Source organism: Carcharhinus amblyrhynchos, chromosome 12 (genome assembly GCF_965287045.1).
Source record: "Carcharhinus amblyrhynchos chromosome 12, sCarAmb.v2.hapA, whole genome shotgun sequence".
Taxonomy (NCBI): domain Eukaryota; kingdom Metazoa; phylum Chordata; class Chondrichthyes; order Carcharhiniformes; family Carcharhinidae; genus Carcharhinus; species Carcharhinus amblyrhynchos.
The window spans coordinates 73123230-73149896 of NC_137335.1; the positions used below are offsets into that span (position 1 = coordinate 73123230).

The following is a 26667-nucleotide window of genomic DNA, read 5'->3' on the forward strand; positions in this document are numbered from 1 at the left end:
GAACATGTTCAGTAACGTGACAGGGAGGGGTTTGGTTGTGAGTTCTATGGCTATGTATTAGTAGCTACTTGTTTAAGGAGGAAGGGGGGGAGGTGGATGGTAGTCAGTGGAGTTTACTTTGGATTATTATTGTGGGTATGAATTGTAGCACTAAAGGTCAAGGGATTAGACGTCAGAAAAAGGGACATAAGTGAATGTGTCTCTATCTCTCCATACTCATAACAACATAAGAACATCAGAACATAAGAAATAGGAGCAGGAGTAGGCCATCTGGCCCTTCGAGCCTGCCCCGCCATTCAATAAGATCATGGCTGATCTGTCGTGGCTCAGTTCCACTTTCCCGCCCTCTCCCCATAACCCTTAATCCCCTCTCTTATCAAAAACCCATCAACCCGCTTCTTAAAAATATTTAGCGAGGCAGCCTCCACCACTTCAACAGGCAGAGAATTCCAGATATTCACCACCCTTTGAGTGAAGAAGTTCCTCCTCAACTCCGTTCTAAACCGCCCCCCCTTTATCTTGAGGCTGTGCCCCCTAGTCCTACTGTCTTTTTTGAGCGGGAAGAGTCTCTCCACCTCTATCCTATCCATCCCATTCATCATCTTATACGTCTCAATGAGATCTCCCCTCATTCTTCTAAACTCTAACGAGTACAAGCCTAGTTTATTCAGCCTCTCCTCATAGCTCAACCCCCTCAACTCCGGTATCAGCCTAGTAAACCTCCTCTGCACTCCCTCCAAGGCCAAAATATCCTTGTGCAAGTGCGGCGCCCAAAACTGCACACAGTACTCCAGCTGCGGCCTCACCAATGCCCTATACAGCTGCAGCAAGACCTCCCTACTTTTATATTCAATCCCCCTCGCTATGAAGGCTGGAGACAACTGGCTTTTTGGAGTTTGACCATTGGGCCAATCAAATCAACTCAAAGGGAATCCTTTCATTGAGTTGAGTGGAGAGGAAGCTCTGTTTTTCCCTGAAGTTTCAGAATTCATTTAAAATTTTGGAACTGTTTCCTATTAACTCTACATTTTTGGGAACGGTTGTCAGCACTATTCCATTTTTTGTTTGTCCATGTGCATTTAGACTACCCTGAGAATAGTCTCATTCCTGTACAAATGCAAATTTCACAATCCTCTTCTAAAATATACAGTTCTTTTCAATTAAGTAATACAGTCAGAGTCAGGCGATTGCTTCTTTTTCAGAGCAACTTTATTTTTTTGCAATTTTGCTGAAGTCACTTCCCTGCATCCTATTTTGATAAATGAGCACATGATGTAAACCTTTTGCATTTTTGACACAAAAGCAGCACTTTAACCAAGTACTCTGAGCTTTCATTAAACTTGATTAGACTATGGATTTATTTTGCAAGTGAGAAAATTGGAATCCATAATCACATGCTCTTGAGACTTTCATAGGTTAGACTTGATTAGATTTTACTCAAAAGAATCATCGGTTTAATTAAAAAGTGAATATTTTCCCGTTGTATATAATTACTAATTTTAAATCCATGACTATTGAGACAAATTTGCAGTATAGCAGTGAAAATATTCACCATGGGATTATAAACCCAGACTTAATGTTCTTTGCGCTCAGTTGTACTATTATGCGGGGTTAGAGAGCAAAGGACATGATATTAAGAGCTGCTGTTATTGAGCTGGACTGTGAAAAATCTCTCAAACAAACCAATTGCCTTCATGAAGTCAATGTGTATGTTTGTTTGGAGGTTTTTTTTAAAAAAAATCCTTTTCCTTCCTAAATTTTTCTTGAAAATTGGCTGGAGATTTTGTTTTTGTGGCACTGCTTATGTTGATCCAAAATAATTTTGAGTAAAAATGATGTTGATAACTTCATGGCCAGCATATTCCAGGGGAATGGTGGTACAGTGGTACTGCTGCTAAATAACTGGACTAGTAATCCAGATGTCCAGGCTAATGCTCATAGGACATGGGTTTTGGATCCCACCACAGCAGCTGGTGGAATTTGAGCTCAGTCAATTAAGCTTGAATTGGAAGCTGGTCTCAGTAATCATGCCATAAAATTGTCATTGTTTTGTTTCCTAAAGGGAAAGAAATCTGCCATCATGCCCTGGTCTGGCCTACTATGATTCTAGATCCACAACCACTCAGTTATGCTGCAGATGCTGGATGATCTGCAGTAGTTTTGTGAAGGGGAAATCGTGTTTAGCAAATTGAGTTTTCTGAGGAAGTAGCATGTGCTGTGGATAAAAAGTTTATTTTGTTAATGTCACAATTAGGCTTACATTAACACTGCAATTTGGTTACTGTGAAAATCCCTTAATTGTCGCACTCTGGTGCTGGGTCAAGTACACGAAAGGAGAATTTAGCGTAGCCAATGCACCTGACCTGCGTGTCTTTGGACTGTGGGAGGAAACTGGAGCACCCGTAGGAAACCCACACAGACGTGGGGAGAATATGCAGACTTGGCACAGACAGTGTCCCAAACCAGGAATTGAACCTGCGTCCCTGGAGCTGTGAGACAGTAGTACTAACCACTGTGCTGCCCTGCAGGGGAACCTGTACTGGATGTATTGTATTTAGATTTCCAGAAGACATTTGATAAAATGTAATGGCAAAGATTATTGTGGAAATTAAAAACTCATGTTATTAAGGGTAACATATTGGCTTGGATAGAAGATTGGCTGGCTAACAGGAAGAAGCGAGTAGGTATAGAAAGGTCTTTTCGGGTTGGCAAGATATAAAGAGTGGTATGCTGCAGAGGTCAGTGCTGGGAACTCAACTGTTTAAAATTTATCTAAGTGATTTGGTAAAGGAATTAAAAGGATGGTTGCCAAATTTGCTGATGACATGAAGTTATAGAAAGATCTAGATCAATTAAATGAGTGAGAAAAGATCTAGAAAACGGAGGACGTGGGGAAAATGTGAAATTGTCCATTTTGGCAGAAAGAATAAAAAAGCAACATTTTATCTAAATGGTGAGAGATTGTGGAGTTCTGAAGCGCAGAAGGGTCTGGGCAATACAAAGAACAACAAAAGAATGAAAAAAATGTACAGTGCAGGAACAGGCCCTTCGTACCTCCCAAACCCATGCCAATCATGATGCCCTAACTAAACAAAAAAGATGTTCTACCTTTACTCGGTCTGCAGCCCTCTAATCTCTTATTCATGTACCCATGCAGGTGCCTCTTAAATGTTGCTAATGTGCCTGCTTCCACCACCACCTCTGACAATGCGTTCCAGGCACCCACCACTCTGTATGGAAAAACTTGCCCTGCGCATCTTCCTTAAACTTTCCCCCTTTCACCTTGATCCTGCACCCCCTTATAATTGACACTTCCATCCTTGGAAAAAAGCCTATGGTGATCCACCCTGCCTATGCCCCTCATAATTTTGTAGACCTCTATCAGGTCTGCCCTTAGCCGCCGTCTTTCCAATGCAACCTATCCTAGTTTATTCAACTAGGATTGGGCATGGTAGCACAGTACTGAGCACCGCTGCTTCACAGCTCGAGGGACTTGGGTTTGATTCCCGGCTTGGGTCACTGTCAGTGTGGAATTTGCACGTTCTCCTCGTATCTGCATGTGTTTCCTCCGGGTGCTCCGATTTCCTCCCACAGTCCAAAGGTGCACGGGTCAGGTTGATTGGCCATGCTAAAATTGCCCCTTAGTGTCCCAAGATGCATAGGTTAGAGGGATTAACGGGTAAATGTGTAGCGATATGGGGGTAGGGCCTGGGTGGGATTGTGGACGGTGCCAAATGGCCTCTTTCTGCACTGTAGGGTTTCTATGGTACTAACCTCTCCTCATAGCCAACACCCTCAAGACCAGGCAACATCTGGTGAACCTTCTTTGCATTTGCTCCAAATCTTCACATCCTTCTGACATTGTGATGACCAGAACTACGCACAATACTGCAAATGTGGCCTAACTAAAGTTTTATATAGCTGCAATATGATTTCCAGCTCTCATACTCAGTGCCCTGGCTGATGAAGGCAAGCATGCCATATGCCTCCTTAATCACCTTGGCCACGTGTGTTGCCACTTTTAGCCACTGCGTTCCCTTGGGTGTTCTAGTGTATGAATCACAAAATGCTATTATGCAGGTACAGCAAAAGTTAAGAAAGATAATAGAATATTATCTTTTGCTGTGAGGGGAATTGAGTGCAAAAGTAGAGAGATTGTGTTTCAATTATACAAGGCGCTCGCGAGACCAGACTTAGAGCACTCTGTACAATATTGGTCACCTTATTTAAGGAAGAAAGTAAATGCATTGGATGCAGTTTTGCGATGTTTACCAAATTAAAACCTGGGATGGACAGATTGAGTTATGTGTTATCTCTGGAAGAGGACGAGGCAGGTGAGGTTGGTGAGCAAACTGCACACGGTACAGTGATGCAGCAGGACATAGGCAAAGAGAAGGGGAAAAGGAACGTAGTAGTGATTGGAGATAGTGGGGTGAAGAGTATTGACACTGTCCTTTGTCACAATGACAAAGTGCACAGAAGGGTGTGTTGTCTGCCTGGTGCTCGGGTACAGGATGTCGCAGCTGGGCTGCAGAGGAACCTGGAGTGGGAGGGTGAGAACCCGGTCGTTGTAGTACATGTGGGTGCCGGCGACGTAGGCAAAGTGCGGACTGAGGATCTGGGGAGGGAGTATGAGAAGCTGGGAATGGAATTAAAAAGTAGAACCGACAAGGTAGTCGTCTCTGGGCTACTGCCTGAACTGAGTGCAGACGGGCGTAGGATTGACAGGATAAAGGAAGTGAATGGGTGGCTCAGGAATTGGTGTGGGAGGAATGGGTTCGAATTTATGGGGCATTGGCACCAGTATTGGGGTAGGTGGGACTTGTTCAGGCGGGATGGGGTTGGTCTGAATCGTGCTGGGACCAGAGTGTTGGCGAATCGAGTAAAGAGGACTGTAGACAGGGCTTTAAACTAATTAGGGGGGGGGAGGGTGCAAGGGTAGGTGACGCTACGAGGTCTAAAGTTAAGGATAGGGTACAGGTAAGGGAAGAGGCCGAGGATGTCCCAATTGGTGGCGTTAGGGCAAATAGGGTCCAGGTGAAGGCTGGGATAAAAGCGCTTTATCTGAATGCACGAAGCATTCGGAATAAAGTGGATGAGCTGGTGGCGCAGATCGACACAAATGGATACGATCTGGTGGCCATTACAGAGACGTGGCTGCAAGGTGACAGGGACTGGGAGATGAATGTACAGGGCTATCAAGTGTTTAGGAAGGATAGGCAGGAGGAAAGAGGGGGTGGCGTAGCTCTGCTGATTAAGGATAGTATCAAGGTGGTAGCAAGGGATGATATCGGAGCCAAAGAGCAGAACGTGGAATCGTTGTGGGTGGAGATTAGGAACAGCAAAGGGAGGAAGACGCTGGTGGGTGTCGTCTATAGGCCCCCGAATAATGATCTGGAGGTGGGGCGGGCTGTTAACACGCAAATAAGTGCGGCGTGCAGGAATGGGACGGCAGTAGTTATGGGAGATTTCAATCTGCATATTGATTGGTTGACCCATGTTGGACGAGGTGGGCTCGAGGAGGAGTTCTTGGAATGCTGCCGGGATAATTTCCTTGAACAGTGTGTGTTGGAGCCGACGAGGGAGCGAGCTATCTTGGACCTGGTGCTATGTAATGAGGCGGGTAGAATTAGGGACCTTGCGGTGAAGGATCCTCTTGGAGAGAGTGATCATTGTATGGTGGAGTTTCTGGTGCAGATGGAGGAGGAGAAAGTGGGTTCCCGGACACGCGTCCTTTGTTTGAACAGAGGGGAGTACGGTAGGATGAGAGAAGAATTGGCGAATGTGGACTGGGGGAGTGCGTTGGAAGGTAGGTCTGCTGAGGAGCAGTGGAGGATCTTTAAGGAGATCTTTCTTGGTGCTCAGCAGAAATTTATTCCAATGGTTAAAAAGGACAGTAGGAAGAGAGGTAATAAGCCGTGGATAACGAAGGAGGTGAAGGAAAGTGTTAAATTAAAAGCGGAGGAATTTAGAGTAGCTAAGAGTAGTGGGCGAGAAGAGGATTGGGAGAGGTTTAAATGTCAACAAAGATTGACAAAGAAGTTGATAAAGGAGGGTAGGAGAAGCTATGAGGCTGGGCTAGCACTTAATATAAAAAAGGATAGCAAGAGTTTTTATAAATATATAAAAAGGAAGAGGCTGGCTAGGGTGAACGTTGGTCCTTTAGAGGATGAGAAAGGGGAGCTAGTGGTAGGGGATGGGGATATGGCTAAGGTCTTGAATAACTTTTTTGTTTCTGTCTTCACGGAGGAGGACGTGAATAATTTGCCGGGTGTTAGCGATGGAAAGGTGGTAGGAATGGAGGGTCTTAATGACATTACTGTTACTAGAGAGGTGGTGCTCGACAGACTGGAGGGGCTGATTGTGGACAAATCCCCAGGACCGGATGGAATGCATCCGAGGGTTCTGAAAGAAATGGCGGAGGTGATAGTGGATGCCTTGGTGGTTATTTTCCAGACGTCGCTGGATTCCGGGGAAGTGCCGGAAGATTGGAAAACGGCTAATGTTACGCCGTTGTTTAAGAAGGGTGCCAGGCAAAAGGCGGGGAATTATAGGCCGGTTAGTTTAACGTCTGTGGTAGGTAAAATGTTAGAATCCGTCATTAAGGAGGAAATTGCGAGGCATCTTGAAGGGAATTGCTTGATAGGGCGGACGCAACACGGTTTCATTAAAGGGAAGTCGTGTCTGACAAATTTACTGGAGTTCTATGAGGATGTGTCTAGGGCAGTGGATAGAGGAGAGCCGGTGGATGTGGTCTTTCTGGATTTTCAGAAGGCGTTTGACAAGGTACCTCACAAGAGGTTTTTGCAGAAGGTCAGGGGACATGGAGTTGGGGGTAGGGTGTTAGCATGGATAGAGGATTGGTTGTCAAATAGGAGGCAGAGAGTGGGGGTCAATGGGTGCTATTCAGATTGGCGGTTGGTGACTAGTGGGGTGCCCCAGGGGTCGGTGCTGGGGCCTCAGCTATTTACCATTTATATAGATGATCTGGAGGAGGGAACCGAGTGCAGGGTGTCGAAATTTGCTGATGACACCAAGATTGGGGGAAAGGCAAATTGTGCGGAGGGTGTGGAGAGTCTGCAGAAGGATCTAGATAGGCTGGGCGAATGGGCCAGGAAATGGCAAATGGAATTTAATGTTGGCAAGTGTGAGGTGGTCCACTTTGGTAGGAAGAATGGTAGGAAGGACTATTACTTACGTGGCGAAAAACTGCAGCAGGCGACGGTGCAGAGGGACCTCGGGGTCCTTGTGCATGAGTCGCAAAAACCCAGCCTGCAGGTGCAGCAGGTGGTCAGGAAGGCGAATGGGATGCTGGCCTTCATAGCGAGGGGGATTGAATATAAAAGTAGGGAGGTCTTGCTGCAGCTGTATAGGGCATTGGTGAGGCCGCAGCTGGAGTACTGTGTGCAGTTTTGGGCGCCGCACCTGCGCAAGGATATTTTGGCCCTGGAGGGAGTGCAGAGGAGGTTTACTAGGCTGATACCGGAGTTGAGGGGATTGAGCTATGAGGAGAGGCTGAATAAACTAGGCTTGTACTCGTTAGAGTTTAGAAGAATGAGGGGAGATCTCATTGAGACGTATAAGATGATGAATGGGATGGATAGGATAGAGGTGGAGAGACTCTTCCCGCTCAAAAAAGACAGTAGGACTAGGGGGCACAGCCTCAAGATAAAGGGGAGGCGGTTTAGAACGGAGTTGAGGAGGAACTTCTTCACTCAAAGGGTGGTGAATCTCTGGAATTCTCTGCCCGTTGAAGTGGTGGAGGCTGCCTCGCTAAATATTTTTAAGAAGCGGGTTGATGGGTTCTTGATAAGAGAGGGGATTAAGGGTTATGGGGAGAGGGCGGGAAAGTGGAACTGAGCCACAACAGATCAGCCATGATCTTATTGAATGGCGGGGCAGGCTCGAAGGGCTAGATGGCCTACTCCTGCTCCTATTTCTTATGTTCTTATGTTTATACTACGGGTCACTGTTTAAAAATAAGGTTTAAAATGGAGATGACGTGAAATGTTTTCATGTCTTTTAGAACTCTTCCTGAAAAGACTGTGGAAGCTGAGTGTTGAATATTTTGAAGGTGGAAATGGATAGATCCTTAATAAACAAAGCCATGATGTAGAGGTGCTGTTGTTGGACTTGGGTGGGCACAGTAAGAAACCTCACAACACCAGGTTAAAGTCCAACAGGCTTTTTTGGTATCACAATCTTTCGGAGCACTTCTTCATCAGGTGACTGCCTGATGTAGGAGCAGGGCTCCGAAAGCTCTTGATTCAAAATAAACCTGTTGGACTTTAACCTGGTGTTATGAGGCTTCTTACTCGTAAACAAAGTTGATAGGTTATTGGGAATACGTGTAATGCAAATTTGAGGTTACTATCTGATCTTGTTGGATGTTGGAACAGGCTTGAGGGGCTGAATGGTCTTGTCCTTCTCCAGCAATTAGAGACAGGCAACAATTGCTTGCCTTGTCAGAGATGCTCACATCTCATGAAATCAAAAAATAGCTTCCATTATGGAGAAGAGGAAGAGAGAGTATTACTGCTAAATGTACTTGACCTTTTTATTTTTCCTTGTAGGGGTTGACTTGTTGGTGGACCAGTCTTTCACTGCAGAAGTACTGACATCATTAGTGGAACTTACTAGATTTGAGACATTGACCCCACGATTTTCAGCTACTGTCCCTCCATGTTGGGTGGAAGTTCAGCAGGAGCAACAGCAGAGGCGACACCCACAACACTTGCACCAACAGCACCATGGGGATGCAGCCCAGCACACACGCACCTGGAAGCTACAATCAGACAGGTACAGCAAAATAAATTGGTCAAGATTTGAGCAAACCCGCTTGCGTTTTTAATCTGTAAAGCTGAAAAACATTGCCACTCTGTGTTTCTTAATTTAAAGCATGCTTTAATTCTTTTAGTTAATTTGGTTCAGTTCCATTTAAACCATTATGAATTATTGCCTATCACTATGTTGTCAGACTGCAGTCTTGATGAAACAGTTTCCTTCAGTCAAAGATTGAAGCCATCATTCTTGTCCATCCATGTTGTAGGTTTCTCTCTTCCAAGTACCAGACATCCACAACCTTGGTTTACTTTCCAACTCCAAGTTTGTACCTTTGACTCGCTACTTTCATCACAAAGTGTATCTACTTCCATCTACCTAATATCACCATCTCTACCCATATATTATTGAAGCCCTTACACCCACATTTCATTGTTTCCAGCTTCGACTATTTTGGTGGTCTCTTGCCATGTCTTCTATTCACCACCTCCCAAAAGCTGCAGCTCATCCAAACATTTACTGCTGTAATCCTATCCTCACACCTGTTATGACTTATGTCTTCACTGGCCAACTTTGGTTTTTGATTTCTAATGTTTTAGATTTAAAATTCTTACCCTTATATTTAAGCTCATACATGGCCTTTTGCTTTCACACGCTGTAACCTTCAGCACTGTACCATCCATTGAATTCTCTTAATGACTCTAGCCTTTTGTGTATCTTGCACATCTCTCCCACCCATCACAAAAAGTTGGTATACACTTAAAGCAAATGATTAGAAAGGCAAATGGAACGTTGGCTTTATTGTAAGGGAAATGGACTATAAAAATAGGGAAATTTTACTGCAGCAATTCAGGGCATTGGGGTGAGACCATATCTGGAATACTGTGTATAGTTTTGGTCTGCTTATTTGAAAAAAAGATATGCGTTAGAAACAGTACTGAGACGGTTCACTTTACTCATTCTTTGGATGACGGCCTTATCTTATGAAGAAAGGTTGGACCTATAGTTAATGACATATAGAATGAGAGGTGATCTTATTGAAGCATGGAAGACCCTGAGGAGACTTGATAGAACATAGAACATTACAGCGCAGAACAGGCCCTTCGGCCCACGATGTTGCGCCGACCAGTTAAAAAAAAACAACAATGACCCACTAACCTAAACCAATCCCTTTTCGTCCATAAACCTGTCCACAGACCTCTTAAACGCCCCCAAACTAGGCGCATTTACAACTGCAGCAGGCAGGGCATTCCAATCCCTCACCACCCTCTCGGTAAAGAACCTACCCCTGACATCTGTCCTATAACTACCCCCCCTTAGTTTAAAGCCATGCCCCCTCGTGCTAGATTTTTCCATCAGAGGAAAAAGGCTATCACTATCCACCCTATCTAAACCTCTAATCATCTTATATGTTTCAATAAGATCCCCTCTTAGCCGCCTTCTTTCCAGCGAAAACAACCCCAAATCCCTCAGCCTCTCCTCATAGGATCTCCCCTCCATACCAGGCAACATCCTGGTAAACCTCCTCTGCACCCTCTCCAAAGCCTCCACATCCTTCCTGTAATGTGGGGACCAAAACTGCACACAATACTCCAAGTGCGGCCGCACCAGAGTTGTGTACAGTTGCAACATAACGCTACGACTCCTAAATTCAATCCCCCTACCAATAAACGCCAAGACACTGTATGCCTTCTTAACAACCTTATCTACTTGATTCCCAACTTTCAGGGATCTATGTACACATACACCTAGATCCCTCTGCTCCTCCACACTATTCAAAGTCTTCCCGTTAGCCCTATACTCAACACATCTGTTATTCCTACCAAAGTGAATTACCTCACATTTCTCTGCATTAAACTCCATCCGCCACCTCTCGGCCCAGCTCTGCAACCTGTCTAAGTCTTCCTGCAAACTATGACACCCTTCCTCACTATCTACCACACCTCTGACTTTGGTGTCATCAGCAAATTTACTGATCCACCCAACTATACCCTCATCCAGATCATTAATAAAAATCACAAACAGCAGTGGCCCCAACATAGATCCCTGAGGCACACCACTTGTAACCGACCTCCATGATGAATATTTACCGTCAACCACTACCCTCTGTCTCCTATCCGCTAGCCAATTCCTAATCCAGTTCCCTAGATCACCCCCAATCCCATACATCTGCATTTTGTGCAGAAGCCTACCATGGTGAACCTTATCAAACGCCTTACTAAAATCCATATACACCACGTCCACTGCCTTACCCCCATCCACCTCTTTGGTCACTTTCTCAAAAAACTCAATAAGGTTAGTAAGGCACGACCTACCCGCCACAAAACCATGCTGACTATCTCCAATCAACTCATTACTCTCCAAATAACTATAAATCCTATCCCTAATAATTTTTTCCAAAACCTTGCCCACAACAGAAGTGAGACTCACCGGTCTATAATTCCCGGGGAAGTCTCTGTTCCCCTTCTTAAACAATGGGACAACATTCGCTAACCTCCAATCATCTGGTACTATACCAGAGGCCAACGACGACCTGAAGATCAGAGCCAGAGGCTCTGCAATCACTTCTCTTGCCTCCCAGAGAATCCTGGGGTAAATCCCATCCGGACCAGGGGACTTATCTATTTTCAGACCCTCCAGAATATCCAGCACATCCTCCTTATCAACTGTAACACTGTCAATTCTACTCCCCTGCAACCCAGTGTCCTCCTCAGCTATATCCATGTCCCCCTGCGTGAACACCGAAGAGAAATATTGGTTCAATGCTTCACCAATCTCCTCCGGTTCCACACATAACTTCCCTCTGCCGTCTATAACTGGCCCTAACCTTGCCCTAACCAACCTTCTGTTCTTGACATACCTATAGAACGCCTTAGGATTCTCCTTAACCCTATCAGCCAAAGTTGATAGGGTTGATACCTGGAGGATGTTCCCAATTGTAGGGGAGAATCAAACAAAAGGACATGATTTAAGAATAAGCGGTCTCCCTTTTAAAATAGGAGGAGAATTTTTTTGAGGGTTGTTTGTCTGTGGAATTCTATTCCTCAGGGAGCAGTGAAGACTGGATCATTGAATTTATTCCAGGCAGAGTTGGACAGATCTTAGATGGACAAGGGGGTAGACAGGAAAGCCAAAGGTCTGAAAAGGTTAAATAACCTACTCCACTCCAATCCACTCCCAAATCCTGTGTACCCAATGTCCCACCCTTTGCTCTTCCATTGACAGCCGTGGGTACATCTACTTAATTCCCATGCTTTAGAATTCTTGGACCAAATCTCTCTCTCCCTCTCCCCCCCCTCCCTCCTCTCCCCTCCCTTTATTTGTTCAAGTTTTTTGGTCACCTGATCTGATATCTTCTCCCTTGCCTTAATGTCTTCATGCTTTATGACATTTCCTAACATTTTATGGCATACAAATCTGGTATTGTTTCTGTGACGGAAATTAAGGGTTTTAATTGAGTGTTAATGGAGATCTCATTGAGACGTATAAGATGATGAATGGGATGGATAGGATAGAGGTGGAGAGACTCTTCCCGCTCAAAAAAGACAGTAGGACTAGGGGGCACAGCCTCAAGATAAAGGGGGGGCGGTTTATAACGGAGTTGAGGAGGAACTTCTTCACTCAAAGGGTGGTGAATCTCTGGAATTCTCTGCCCGTTGAAGTGGTGGAGGCTGCCTCGCTAAATATTTTTAAGAAGCGGGTTGATGGGTTTTTGATAAGAGAGGGGATTAAGGGTTATGGGGAGAGGGCGGGAAAGTGGAACTGAGCCACGACAGATCAGCCATGATCTTATTGAATGGTGGGGCAGGCTCGAAGGGCCAGATGGCCTACTCCTGCTCCTATTTCTTATGTTCTTATGTTTATTTGATGGACTCTTACTAGCTGGTAACAGCGTGTAAAAGCTAATGGACTCTTACTAACTGGTAACAGCATGCACTGCGTTAAAAATTGGCTAGCTGTTTGTTTTTCTAGCTGCAAAAATAAAGCGTACATTGACTGACGTACAAGTTATTCCTATGTTTGTTGATTGTTACCACACTGTTTAATGGAGGCATGTCTTGGACCATTCAGTGTTTAACACCGAGTAATAGACCAAATGCTTCCATTCAATTCAATTACTAGCATGGTACTAACCTTGATTGCAGTTTTAGGTGCACTGAAATGGAAGCTGTGAGAAAGAGATTTTGATTTTTAGTTTCTATTTTTATATTAGTCTATAGTGGTTTGCCTCCAGTTTTGAACATTGCAGAACTGCAGCAGGTGGGATTTTTATGAATATTTCTCAGGCTCTGGAAGGAGTTCAGAAGGAATTCAGTTTATAGCCTCCTTTCCCATCCTATTTATCTGTGAAGCTAAATGAGAGATGTTTTTATTCATGTTATTTTCCAGATTGCTTCACCAGCAGGGTTTGTTTTCTGAAAATTAGAGCTTTGAAGTACAAGATTAAATTGGCAATGTTTCATATTTGCATAATTGAGTTGATTTCAGCTTCTGGGTATTGGCATTTGGAGAATGCAACACCACTGTGCACTTATATTTTTCTGTATGATTTTTATTTTAATAGCACCAGCTGGGAAGAACATGTCTTTGAGTTAGTGCTGCCCAAAGCCTGCATGGTCGGACATGTGGACTTCAAATTTGTCTTGAATTCAAACATCACAAACATTCCACAAATTCAAGTCACTTTATTGAAAAACAAGGCACCTGGTTTAGGTAAAGTCAATGGTAAGGATTTTCCTTTCAACTTTCAACCATATTTTCTATTAAATTTGATTGCAAATGTGTTCCAATAAATTGGAGCTTAATGTCCTTAATCTATAAATTATCTGCACGGGGGAAGTGTGGAGGCTTAAAATGGTAAAATGCATTATTTCTTAAAGGATCCTGTGTATTGCTTCTATTATAATCTGCAAAGTGGTATATAGTTGTGGTGATAATAGTGATCAAATATTTGAAATATACAATAATTGCAGTAAATGATCATCAATTGAAGCCCCATGGATTGAATTTCGGAACCGAAAAGTGGCACTTACAATATGAGGAGTGTACTGTAGACCCCGCCCCTGCCAGTCAGAAGGTGATAGCAGAGCAGATATGCAGGAAAATCTCTCAAATTCAAAAACAGTCGGGCAGTAATAGTAGAGGATTTTAACTACCCCTATATTAACTGGGATAGTTTTAGTATGAAAGGAATGAAGAGAACAGAATTCTTAAGGTGTATTCAGGGGAACATTTTTGGTCAATATTTAGACAGTCCAACAAAAGCAGGTGCAGTTCTGGACTAGTTTTAGGAAATTAAAGGGGCAACAGTGGAGGTGGTAATGATCATAATTCTGTTGCTTAACTTAATTATGGAAACAAGGATAAAACAGGAGATGAGATTCTAACTTGTGGCAACCCAAATTTTATGAACCTGAGGAGTGATTTAGCAAATATATGGAAAGGCCTGTACCTACCTACCAACCAACCAACTTGGGAATCCTATAGCATCGCTTTTAAGATTGTATCTGTAAACTTCTGGCTCTCTCTCCACTGCTTTGAGCTCTCTCTCGGAGCTCTTGCTACTTTGTGGAGGCTCTCTCCCTGTCTCCGAACTCTCATTGCTTTTTGGGCTCGCTCTCTCTTTGAACACCTGCTTTATGGACACTCTGAACTCCTGCTTCATGGTGTCTCTCTCTCTCTCTCTCTCTCTCTCTTTCTGTCCCACTCTGAACTCTGCACTGTTTTATGTTTGAAGAATCTAAACTGCTATTCCAATGTAGTAGTATGGCAGTGTAGTAGTGTGGGAATGTTGTACTATTAGAGGTACTGTTTTTTTTTTGTTGACACATTCAACCCAGCCTCCATCAGCCCTCTCAGGTGAATATAAAATTGTATTATTTTTGTAGCAAATCCATGGACATTTTCCTGGTATCCTGGACAATATTTATCCCTCAGTGAGCAATTCTAATGCAGCTTATCTGCTCATTATCACATTGTGGTTTGTGGGAACTTGCTATGTGTAAATTGACTACCATGTTTCTAATGTTACAATGATGACATCACTGACTAAAAAGCACTTTGGGATTCCCTGAAGTTGTGAAAGGCTGTGTATAAATGGTCTGTCTGTCTTTCATCCTTTGTAGAGTCTGCAGTAGACAAGCAGATATCGTTTCCTTTATCTCCAGCTTCTCACGTGGAAGTAGAGAAAAATGGACGGTCTGGGCTTACTGATTTAAATGACGATGTGCAGTACACGATGGATGTGGATGAGTCTCAAGGTTAGCTAAATGTACTATTTGTGGAGGAAAACTCAACATTTAATCTGTAGTATTGACTGGTCCCCCCACTCATTTAAAATAAAACTTGATTTGAGAGATGTATATTGTCTACAGACTTGCAACCAGCATTAACATTTGAAGTCTGTGCTTTCAAATAGATATTTGGGGAGGTCGTGAACGTGTGCGCTTTGTACTGATTTTTCTTGATGTGTTTTGACATTTTGTTTTGCGTGCATTAGGTGGAGAAAATTAGATTTTGACTGAAATTTCACTCCTTCCACTGACCATAATATAGATAATCCGTTTACTGATGTTGCTGCACTCTGGTTTTTAAGTTTCTAAAGGAACAAATTATTCAAGAAAATAAACCAGTTTGAATTTTGATTATATGCACAGTTACATGAGTAAATGGCAGATGGAAAGACATCTTTGTTGATGTCTATTTGGGAATGTGATCAAATACATATTAAACTCTCGCTCAAAGTTAACAGATACCACTCGATGGTAGATTTGGCAACTATTCTCAATTTTGTATTTCTGAAAGCAGTTTCCTTTTTTTAAAATTTTTATTCCAGTTCAATCAAATCAAGCCCAGTTCAGGGTCTCGACAAGTTGAGACATTCCTGATCCAAGCTGACAAGACAGGGCTCTCACCTTCTGTCATGGCAGTAGTGAAAGTACAGTTCATAGCACTTCTATTGACTCATAAATCGTAAATATTTCAGAATGCTTGAATGAACTTTTGTTCTTGAGGAACTCAATTCAAGAATTTTGCTTTCCCCAAAACAAATCATTATCCTTTTTACTCTTGCCATGTCTTCATCTTTTTGTTCATATCCATGGCATGATGAGAGTAGGTTTGTGTTTTGAACCTCCAAGAGTTGTCCGTACTAATTAGTATGGTGATTTTATTACTTCCTTATGGTGAAGTACCCAGCTCCTTGACAGCTGCCATTCAAATCTCAAACCAAGAGGAGGTACTCCAGTGACTGACATTACACATGGAATTTGAGCACTCAAATTTTGGGCCACTTCCCTGAGTTTGGTGCAATGACTCTTTTGGTTAAAAATTTGAAAAAGCCCTTTATTTTGCTCTTAAATACTGTTCTAGAAATGGATCTGAATTAATTGCAGACTTCTTCCTTGTGTACTGGTACTGAAGATTTGTGAAAAGCTGAAAATAAAAGATGGGCTGATATGAGAGCAAAATATGATGAGAAATTGAATTGGAGCAAGATTGCTCCTTTTGAAACATCAAAACGCCTGTTAAACTTCATGTCTATAAGTGGGAGAGTTGTGCAGTTAGAGGCTGAGTGGCTGCAACACTTTTTATGGCGATGGTATCATTCATTGCTGGGATTTTGAATGGATTGAGGGTGGTGATGCCCTTGTAGTACAAGTTCTATTGGATGGCTGGGGTTAATGGGTTGAATGTAGGTGTTAGACTACCCCAGCAATTAATGTTGATTTGCATTATTGAGGATTTTGTTCTGTTCATTCCCACTTTGGTTGTAAACTGTTCTTTGTATGCAAATTGTTTCAATTGACCAAATATTTTTCTTCCATTTTATGCACTGAAAAGGTCCCAGGTTGTGTCAGTTTTTGGAGGAGCACAAAGAAGATATATTGTGCGGGCCAGTATGGCTGGCCAGTGGCTTGGATCTTTCAGGGCATGCTGGGATGCTGACACTAACTAGCCCTAAGCTAATTAAAGGTGAGATCAAGTTGGAGTAGCTGTGACAGCAATGGAAACCATACTATTTTCAATGGAAATGTATCAGTGAATAAGTGAGTTAAACTAATTTTATCTGTCTCAGCCTAGGTTCTAGGGGCTATGCAGCTGCAATGTTAATTGTATATAATTTGGCATTCAGTTCATCTCATTTGTATGCTAGGTATGGATTTGGAACCCTTTGCTCTCTTAGTGATGTAAAGGCTATTTTTCTGTGGTTATGCTAATAGAATATTTTTGGAACGTGGTTGAAATTTTACTCTAATTTGATTACCTATACTATACAAGCAAGCAAAAGGAAAAGCATGTGCTCAATTTGCGGGATGGAGGACCAAAATAAATTTATGCAAAAGCTTTCATACAATGTTATACAGTAATATACTTGCACTGAACAGAATAAAAAGGTGATTCTAACTGACAACTAGCAACAAGTGAGTTTTTTTAAAAAAATGAGAGGGGTTACTTGGAAATCCAAGTGTAATGCCAATTTCTTCAGCTCCTTGCTTATCTGACCAGAAATTGATTGCATTACTTGCTTTTTAGCATTAATTAAATGTGACCTCTAGAATTTATAAAACCATGAACTATATTTAATGGTGAAGTTAATATATGGTCAAGAATGAGGCATTGGCTGAAGTTGAAGTTTCCCTACTTGAGATATGTCAGAACAAAGAGCTTTGAAAATATCCACTCTTCGCTGTCCCTGTTTGCTTTATCATACCATTGATATCAAGTGGTGAGACTATAATGGAATTGGAATGTATCCTAAAACTGAACATCTGTCCAGTGGTTAGGGAATGGGTGGAATTTGTGCTTTGTCTATTTAAACTCAACATTGTTTATTTTTGTTTTCTCAGCAGGCATGGCTGGTGGAAAATATCGATCATTTTTAGTTCACATTAGATCGGCTAATGAGAAGTCAAATGAAGAGAATTCCAATGGCAGTGGAATAAGGCCAGTCATGAGAATGCAAGCCTCGAAACCACAGAATAGCAAGAGTCACTCCCTTGCTTCATTACTTGCTAAAGTTACAGCAGGAAAGGTAGAGTCGTGGTCTGCAAAAAGAACTGATTTTAATCTGTACTTCATGTCAACATGTAGGCTTTAGTGCAGTAGTTTCTGAACTTTTTTCCTCCATGACCCCCATTTTAATACTTCACATTTAGAGTGACCCCATAGTGAAAATTGGGTGGCTGGGAGCGTGCCCCAGGAGCGACGCTAATAGAGGGAATGGAATGGGAAAGTGAGTTCAATGTGTAGGAATACAGGCATGATTTTTAAAAAAACTAAGGCACGTACCATTTTCCAGGCTCTCTTCGTGTTTGTTGTGGAGTTCAGTTTGTGAAGTTGGAACGTGATGTTGATAAAGATGTAAAGAAAAATGCTAGAGGGGAAAATAACATTGTGTGGTCCCTTTTAAGGCTGGTATTTTGTTTCAGTTGGAAGTTTAATATGTAAAGTACATTCAAAGCCCTGGCTGAAACATTTGTATCTAAAAGTCAAGTAGTAGCCTTAACAAGACAATTGCTCAATCAATTTAAAGCATGCACTCGGCTACCAAGAACCTATAAGATTTGAATTTGATAATATTGACACTAGCGGACCAACCCTACTGTAGGAAAATTGATAGTTCATCACTGTTATGAAAGAGAATGCAAGGGAGAAAACAAGTCATAGCAGCTGTCACCTTTCAAGTCTCGAGAGGGACAGAACAGCTCTCAGCCCTGCCAGCTTTGTATATTTCTGAAGAGATATCTAACCAGTGAAAGGTACTAAATTAAAAAGAACTTGCAAACAGAGAAATCAACTGAGAAACTCCAGGAGTTTCTGAAAGACTCAAAACCTGGTTGTATATTTTTTGACAGTGACTAAATTCTATTATTACTCTTTTTGGTTAATGAATGGATATTGTGTTTATTTTAACAGTATTCCAGTAGAATCTATCTTTATTCGGTATGTTACTTGTTTAGTTAAAGTACCCTGTTAGTTAAATAAATAAATTGTTAAGTGCTCATCTTAAAGTGAGTGTCAGGTATTTTTGTTAGTTAACCAGTAAACATTACTGACCTTCCCACACACTTTTTAAGAGATTGAGGTGAGGTATTCCTCTTCTGGGGAGTCGGTGTTACTTCTAAAAAGAGGATCAACCGTCCATGTTATAACAGTGGCTGAGATCAGGCCTCACAGTTCACTTCATTGTGCCATGCCCACTGGCAAATAAACACCCACATTTAAAGGCCTTACTGCCTATCACAGGGCTGTCAAATATAAGTCTTTGCTCCCCAGCTGCCAATGCTGCCTTGGAACTTGCGACCTCAATTGATTGTTCTGTGTGACGTCAGTTGGAAAGCCCTGCTTTAGTATGCAAAAATTCACTGTTAGCTTCTCTGTGCTTGTAAACCTAATGTTTTTATTTTAACAGGAAAAACCATCCACCTCAAAGGCTTCTGATACTGGCAGCTCCTCCAAGAAACCCGACAATCTTAAAGGCTGTGATCTGCTGCAAGAGGTTTCTGTCACTATTCGAAGATTCAAGAAAACTTGCATCCCAAAAGAAAGGTGATTTCTGGATTTTTATTGGCTTTTTGAATGGTGCTTGGAAATCTAATGACTTTATTTCTTGACTTCTGATTCCTCAATTCTACATTATTGCAAATTCTTTTTAAAAGACAAGCAGGTTACTTAATTATAGAATGAGGGGATGGGGGAGATGAAGAAAGAGAGAAGAGAGAAAACCTTTCAAATGACGGTGAAATATTTAAACGGGCATAGAAAAACCTGCTCCAAAATAATGATTAAATATCACTCCCATTGGATCTGGCACCTCAAATAATGCAACAGATGTTTTTGGGTTAATCACTAACTGAAATTTGTGATGTTCGTTATTTAGTGAAATATAACTTGAGAATGCCACAGATTCGACCAATACTTTATATTTCAGGACCATTACAGTGCACAGTTTTTGATCTTGGGTTTTAAAGGAAAGATATTTTAAATTTTGATCTTGGGTTTTAAAGGAAAGCGTTTGATAAGGTTCCCCATGGTAGGCTACTGCAGAAAATGCAGATGCATGGGATTGAGGGTGATTTACCTGTTTGGATCAGGCATTGGCTAGCTGATAAAAGACAGAGGGTGGTGGTTGATGGGAAATATTCAACCTGGAGTTCGGTTACAAGTGGTGTACCTCAGGGATCTGTTTTGGGGCCACTGCTGTTTGTCATTTTTATAAATGACCTAGATGAGGGTGTAGAAGGATGGGTTAGTAAATTTGCTGACGACACCAAAGTCGGAGGAGTTGTAGGCAGTGAAGATGGATGTTACAATTTGCACAGGGACATAGATAAGCCGCAGAGCTGGGCTGAGAGGTGGCAAATGGAGTTTAATGTGGAAAAGTGTGAGGTGATTCACTTTGGTAAGACTAACAGGAGTACAGAATATAGGCTAATGGAAGGACTCTTAGTAGTGTCGATGAGCAGAGAGATCTCGGTGTACGTGTGCATAGATCCCTGAAAGTTGGCACCCAGGTTGATAAGGTGGTTAAGAAGGCGTACGGTGTGTTAGCTTTTATTGGTAGAGGGACTGAATTTCGGAGCCGTGAGGTCATGTTGTAACTGTACAAAACTCTGGTGCGGCTGCACTTGGAGTATTGCGTACAGTTCTGGTCGCCGCATTATAAGAAGGATGAGGAGGCATTGGACAGGGTGCAGAGGAGGTTTATCAGGATGTTGCCTGATATGGTGGGAAGGTTTTATGAGGAAAGGCTGAGGGACTTGAGGTTGTTTTCGTTAGAAAGAAGAAAGTTGAGAGGTGACCTAATTGTGGCATACAAGATGATCAGAGGGTTAGATAGGGTGGATAGTGAGAGCCTTTTTCCTCGGATGGTGACGGCTAACACAAGAGGACATAGCTTTAAATTAAGGGATGGTAATTATAGGGCGGATGTCAGAGGTAGGTTCTTTACTGAGAGGGTAATAAGGGCATGGAATGCCCTGCCTGCAGCAGTTGTGGACTCGCCAACTTTAAGGGCGTTCAAATGGTCAGTGGATAGGCATATGGATAACATTGGAATAGTTTAGGTCAGAGGGTCATTAGATTGGTTCCACTGGTCGGTGCAACATCAAGGGCCAAAGGGCCTGTACTGCGCTGTAATGTTCTATATTAACTTTGAGATTTTATTTAACATTAAAGGTGCCACACATATCAGTGCATCAATAATGATACAAATTTTTTCCTACCTGTCAACAAACAAGCAATGTAATACCAAGTATAACAAAGACGTGAGTACATGAATATGTTGCAGATGTTGTTTCACACTGATTTGGATTTGCATTAAGTGCAGTGTAGTTCTGTTTTGTGCAGCTTAACCTCCCAGGACATTATTTTTATCAGGTTCATGTAGATTGAATTTTTGGAGGTGATTCCTGTTGGAAAATCGAAATTGCACATTGGAGAAATAGGAAGGGATATGTACATAAGTCTTACTATAGTACGTAATATTGCAAAATACATGCCAGCAGTTTGTCGTTTTTTTAATTCAAATCGAGGAACAAGGACTGTATATATTTTAGCAGTTTGAACAAAGATGCAAGTGGTAAAATTAAGGTTATAATGACTGCCTCAGGTATTCTTTGCTGTGTGGTTTCTTGGGGTAATTGCTGATTTTGTCTTTTAGGGTGCAGCGGTGTGCTATGTTGCAGTTCTCTGAGTTTCATGAAAAGCTACTTAATACACTCTGCAAGAAGTCAGATGATGGTCCTGTCACAGAACATGCTCAGAGCCTTGTGTTAGATATTCTCTGCTGGTTGGCAGGAGTTCATGCAAATGGACTGTGCAGGTAGGATGAAGTGCGAAACAGTGTGTAAATGGGACTTGTGTGTGCACCTTGCACCCCTTATGTGCATGTAAGCAATGTCGTCTTTTATTTCACCTACGCAGCGTAGGTAATTATGGTCTGAATTGCAGCTATGCTGTTTGCTCTGTAGTTCTTTAACAGTTGAGTTCTTGACTGCTGTTCTGCAAACAGAAACTTGTAATATCAGATATTGCCATCCATGGATGTGTTTTAATGTGTTTGTGTTCTATGAACTTTTCAAATACAGTTTTAGAGATGGCAAAGAAAGTCTGCATGCAAAAACCAAGAAAAGGCTCTCTGATATTGTGCGAGTTTGCTTCTTTGAAGTTGGTCGAAGTATAGCTCACAAGTGTGCCCGGTTCCTCGCGCTTTGCATCAGGTCAGAAATTTCCTATGAAATAATTCACTGGCAATTTTTTTCGCAAGAAACACTAACTGTAATTCAACACCAAATAGGTGACTAGTTTGAGTGGTAGCCACCATTTTATTGTTCCCTTAGTCTGTAGTGAGTAAAATTTTTAAGCTGTATTTATTATCATTATGCTTTTGTTTTTCCACTATTTTTAATGATTTTCCACATCCTTTCCAGTAATGGGAAAACCGATCCAAGCCAACTGGGATTTGGAGGAGCTCTATTGAAAGCTTTACTTGACAATTTGCCATACTTGCCTGCAGCAGCAACTGGTGGTATGTTAAACTCTGTTTCTATCGGTAACCGTATACTTCTGCATGAGAAGTGTAGTCTGTCATTTACACTCAATAGCATGATTTTACAATTCCTTTAATGAACATTTCCTGTTCTGCTCATTCATTTGATACAAAGTAACTGTCATCCTCTCTCTGCTAAGTTTATCATTGTTGGAGGAACTTTAAAAAACCACGAGGGCTGCTGTCAAAAGTTGTTTTTCTTTACCTCACCCACCAAAAGTAAAGTTTGGTATTTATACAGATCTTGAACTGTGCCTTCTTTTTCTTAAAAAAAAGCGTTATTTGTGTGGTACTCGTGGAAATCAAAACCTATACCTATTGTTCTATATAATTAGATTTTGCTCACTGCACATGGAGAATATTCAGAGTGCACAGTAGGAGCCAAGGCATAACGATGCTGATTTGTGTTGCAAAATTGGTTTTGTCATCCTTATCTTGGTTTCTGCCTGGGATGCTATCTTTTTTGAGTAGGGACAGGATCAAATATTTTTATTCATTTTTTAAAAATTCATTCATGGGACATGGGCATCACTGGCTGGCCAGCATTTATTACCCATCCCTGAGGGCAGTTAAGAGTCAACCACATTGCTGTGGGTCTGGAGTCACATGTCAGCCAGGATGGCAGATTTCCTTCCCTAAAGAATCAGATGGTTTTTCCGACAATTGACAGTGGTTTCATGGTTATCAGTAGATTTCCAATTCCAGATTTTTTAAATTGAATTCAGATCCCACCATCTGCCATGTCAGGATTTGAAGCCGGGTCACCAGAACATTAGCAGAGTTTTTGGATTAAGAGCCTAGTGATAATACCACTAGGCCACTGTCTCTCCACGAGGAGAGCTTCGGTTAAGGGGTACATGTTTATGCAATTTGGGTAGATCTGGGAAAGGATGGTGATGGTGCAGTGAAATAATCATTTATTCCTTTGCAGTGACTAATGACTAATCAGCCTAACAATTGAGTAATATTGATTAACTTCATTCTCTTCCTCAGTGTTAGTGTTGACTACAACTTCTCTAATGTTAATATTTTTTGCAGTATTTTAATTATTTGCATTACACAGTGTAGATTTTTTAAACTAGCAGTAGGAATAGCTTGGCTCATAACTTGTGGGATGCTTCACTGTAAAATTTATTTCAGCATCAATAATACCATTTATTCTATTGTATATAGCCTCAAAATTGGGTTTGTTTGGCATTGTAACATATAGCATTTTTGTTGCATGAATGTTGCCTTGCTGAGTTTGAAAGTCATTGTGTGGTCTTCTGTGCCTCAGTATTGGCAGCATTTGTGTCGCAATTTATGTTGTTACCTAAATGTTTTTGTTTTTGATGATTGTACTTGCAGTTTAGTTGAAACAAGCTTTTGGTACCTTCTCCAGTCTAGCTTTAAATTGCCAGTGTAAAGTTCTATGTTCCAACTTAGGTGTACATTTGATCTATGTAGCAGGCTGAGATGAATTTAAAGGTGACAGCATGATTCATCATTCTATTCTCCTTGTTGTATGCAGTCTGGTTTTGGAAAGTGGGTTGGAAGGGCCAAAATTGCATTGATGCAAAGCATTCTTAAATTGATCCCCCTGAAGTATTGGCCATGGAGTTCCATCTGCGTAGACTGCTAATTGGACTGTTTAGTGCAGATTGAAATGCACCAAGGCTGAATAGGATGCCCACGGTCAGATCTTGAATGACTAAATCTGCATTTTATGGAATTACGTAGATTGTACAGCACTAATGCAGGCCATTCACACCAACTACTCTCATCACGTTCACCAAAAAAGGGTGTTCCAGCTTTGAAAATAATCTTGTTTCTTTCTGACGGTGACAGGTTCTGTGTTCTGGTACTTTGTACTGCTCAACTATGTTAAGGATGAAGATCTGGCTGGTTGCAGCACAGTTTGTGCATCTCTTCTCACTGCTGTTTCCAAACAACTTCAGGACCGGCTCACACCCCTTGAAGCTTTACTTCAGACCAGGTTAGCAAAAAGAATATGACATACAGCAAAGGCAACTGGACTTGTAACCAGAGATAATTTTACTTGAAATGATAAATCTAAGTTTACTGATCCAAGAGCATTTCCAACTCACAGGTTGATTTTTTTTCTGTTTAGCAAAAACTAAAATTTTAAGTAGATGAAGTTAATCCAGAAAAGTGAAACAAAATCTTTGATATGTGAGTTAAGTTGGGTCTCCCTCCGTGTACCCAAACAGGCAACGGAGTGTGGCGACAAAGGGATTTTCATAATAACTTCATTGCAGTGTGAATGTAAGCCTACTTGTGACTAATAAATAAACTCTACTTTTACTTAATATTGCAGCACAGAAGTATTTTGTACTAATATTGAACTTTTGTGCTCCTATAACAGTGTTTAGTTTAGCTTGGGATAAGACGTTTGTAGCTATAATCTCTTAAAAAGAAAATCAATTTTATTGGTGCTTCTAATTTATGGTGAACCGTGACCTCTACCATCTAGAAGTACAGGGAGAGTAGACAGACGGGGGACACCACCGCCTGCAAATTCCCCTACAAGCCACGCACCTTCACATCTTAGAATTATATTCCTGTTCCTTCATTGCTGCTGGGTCAAAATCCTGGAACTTAATCCCTGATAATACTTTTGGTGTACCTACAACACACAGACTGCAAGAAGGCAACTCTCTAGCACCATCTCGGTGGGCAATTAAGGATGTGCAGTGTCTCATGAAAGCATAAAAAAATGTTGAGGGAGGAACTGAAAATGACTGTTAGATAAAATTCTGAATGTTTTTCATAGCTTTTTGATATAAATCAGGATGTGTTTAGGTAAACCTAGAGTTATTCCTGTACTATACTGTTGGTCTTGTGTTCATCCTGTGTTTCCTTCAGAACTCTTATTTTTCACAAGCTCCTTTACTATTTTGGTTTAATTAACAGTTGCCATCTATTCATTTCTGCCTAATATACATTGTTAAATGTTCCAGTTTGCTAAATATCAGGCAATGTAAGGCTACATTTTAGACTAATTGTAAATTCCCATAAAATTAAAATATTGTAGCACTAAAACATTTTATACTAATATCTACTTTTTGTGCTTTTATTGCAAGGTTTAGCTAACCTTGGGGTAAGATATTTGTGGCTATTATCTATTTTAAAAGATCAATTTTATTGATGTTTCTGGTTTATGGTGCAATTACTCAATTGCACTAAATGGGAAGGGAATACAAAAGAAAGGAATAATACAGGTTACAATTTTACAGTTAAAATGTTTACTCAATGGTGGTATGTGACTTTTATTTTACTTTGTTTGCTAGAATGTTGAATTTTTCTCTGTATTTTGTCCTTCCAAGCTGAAAGGCATTGCAGGCTGTATGTTAGTAGGATGAAGAAATGGTGATTACAGGAAAGTAGTGAGATGAATTAGGCATCGCAAGTATTGAGTCGGTTAAATTACGTGCCAAATTTCCGATAGTTTACTGATCCTTGATTATAGACGTTCGTTCCCATTATTGACCAGGCTTAATGGAAATTAAGATAAAGTAGGAGTAGATAGTGTGAGCTGTTTAGCTGTCTCTCAAGTGCTCCTCACGTTGTGTGTGTTGGCGAACCAAGTACTCAACTTGCATGCATACTTCCCTGTAGGTACCTGGCCTTTTGTTTGTCAAATGGAGAAACGTGACAAGAAATGTGATCTATGCCATTCTTGTACAACAGACCGGGGCACCAATTTGGTCTGCTAACGCACAGCATTGTTATTAGAAATGCTGAACCGAATATTTTGCTGTATTATTCATCTGGACAATGGCCAGTTTTCTTTTCTTCTAATCTCCTTTTCTTACAGTGATATTCGGTTGTCCTTTGGTATCTCCCCCATTCTTCACATAAGGTTCCAGACATTATGGGTCACCAGAAATAGGGCAGAAGCGTACCACTGGCCCACTGAGCCTGTTCTGCCATTCAGTATTATCATGAGTGTCATGACAGTCCAAAGATTTGTGGGTTAGGTGGATTGGCCATGCAGAATTGCCCATTCATTTTAACCTCCCCATAGGGTTATGGGGATGGGGCCCGGGTGGGATTGTTGTCAGTCCAGGCTTGATAGGCCGAATGGCCTCCTGCACTGTGGGTATTTTATGACTGATCAGGTCTCCTAACGTTGTCAGCATATCACATTAGAGATAAACCTTGTAATTGTGTAACTGCCTTTTATATCCACACATGGAAACAGGAGGCACTGGATAGCAGCCTGGAAACAGATCCCGGGAGGGTTCAAAATTCTGCCTCATCCTTTCGCCTAGTGGCACTGAGGCAAATTCTAATTCTTTCCACTGCTCTGCCTAAAATCAGCCAACTTAAAG

The 26667-nt window shown here is 41.6% G+C and overlaps 1 protein-coding gene across 6 annotated transcripts in view; it reads left to right on the top strand.

Moving 5' to 3' along the window:
• birc6 (baculoviral IAP repeat containing 6) overlaps positions 1-26667 on the top strand; it is a 232795-nt gene that overhangs the window by 48526 nt on the left and 157602 nt on the right. For 5 of the 6 annotated variants that reach the window (XM_080200712.1, XM_080200715.1, XM_080200714.1 and 2 more), the window contains exons 12-21: positions 8574-8799; positions 13346-13506; positions 14907-15041; positions 16624-16755; positions 17631-17815; positions 19196-19332; positions 21446-21607; positions 21873-22004; positions 22215-22312; positions 24161-24308. In XM_080200712.1, the coding sequence (XP_080056838.1) occupies positions 8574-8799; positions 13346-13506; positions 14907-15041; positions 16624-16755; positions 17631-17815; positions 19196-19332; positions 21446-21607; positions 21873-22004; positions 22215-22312; positions 24161-24308 (1516 nt within the window). The remainder of the gene's footprint in view (positions 1-8573; positions 8800-13345; positions 13507-14906; positions 15042-16623; positions 16756-17630; positions 17816-19195; positions 19333-21445; positions 21608-21872; positions 22005-22214; positions 22313-24160; positions 24309-26667) is intronic. The other variant, XM_080200713.1, reaches the window with a different exon arrangement.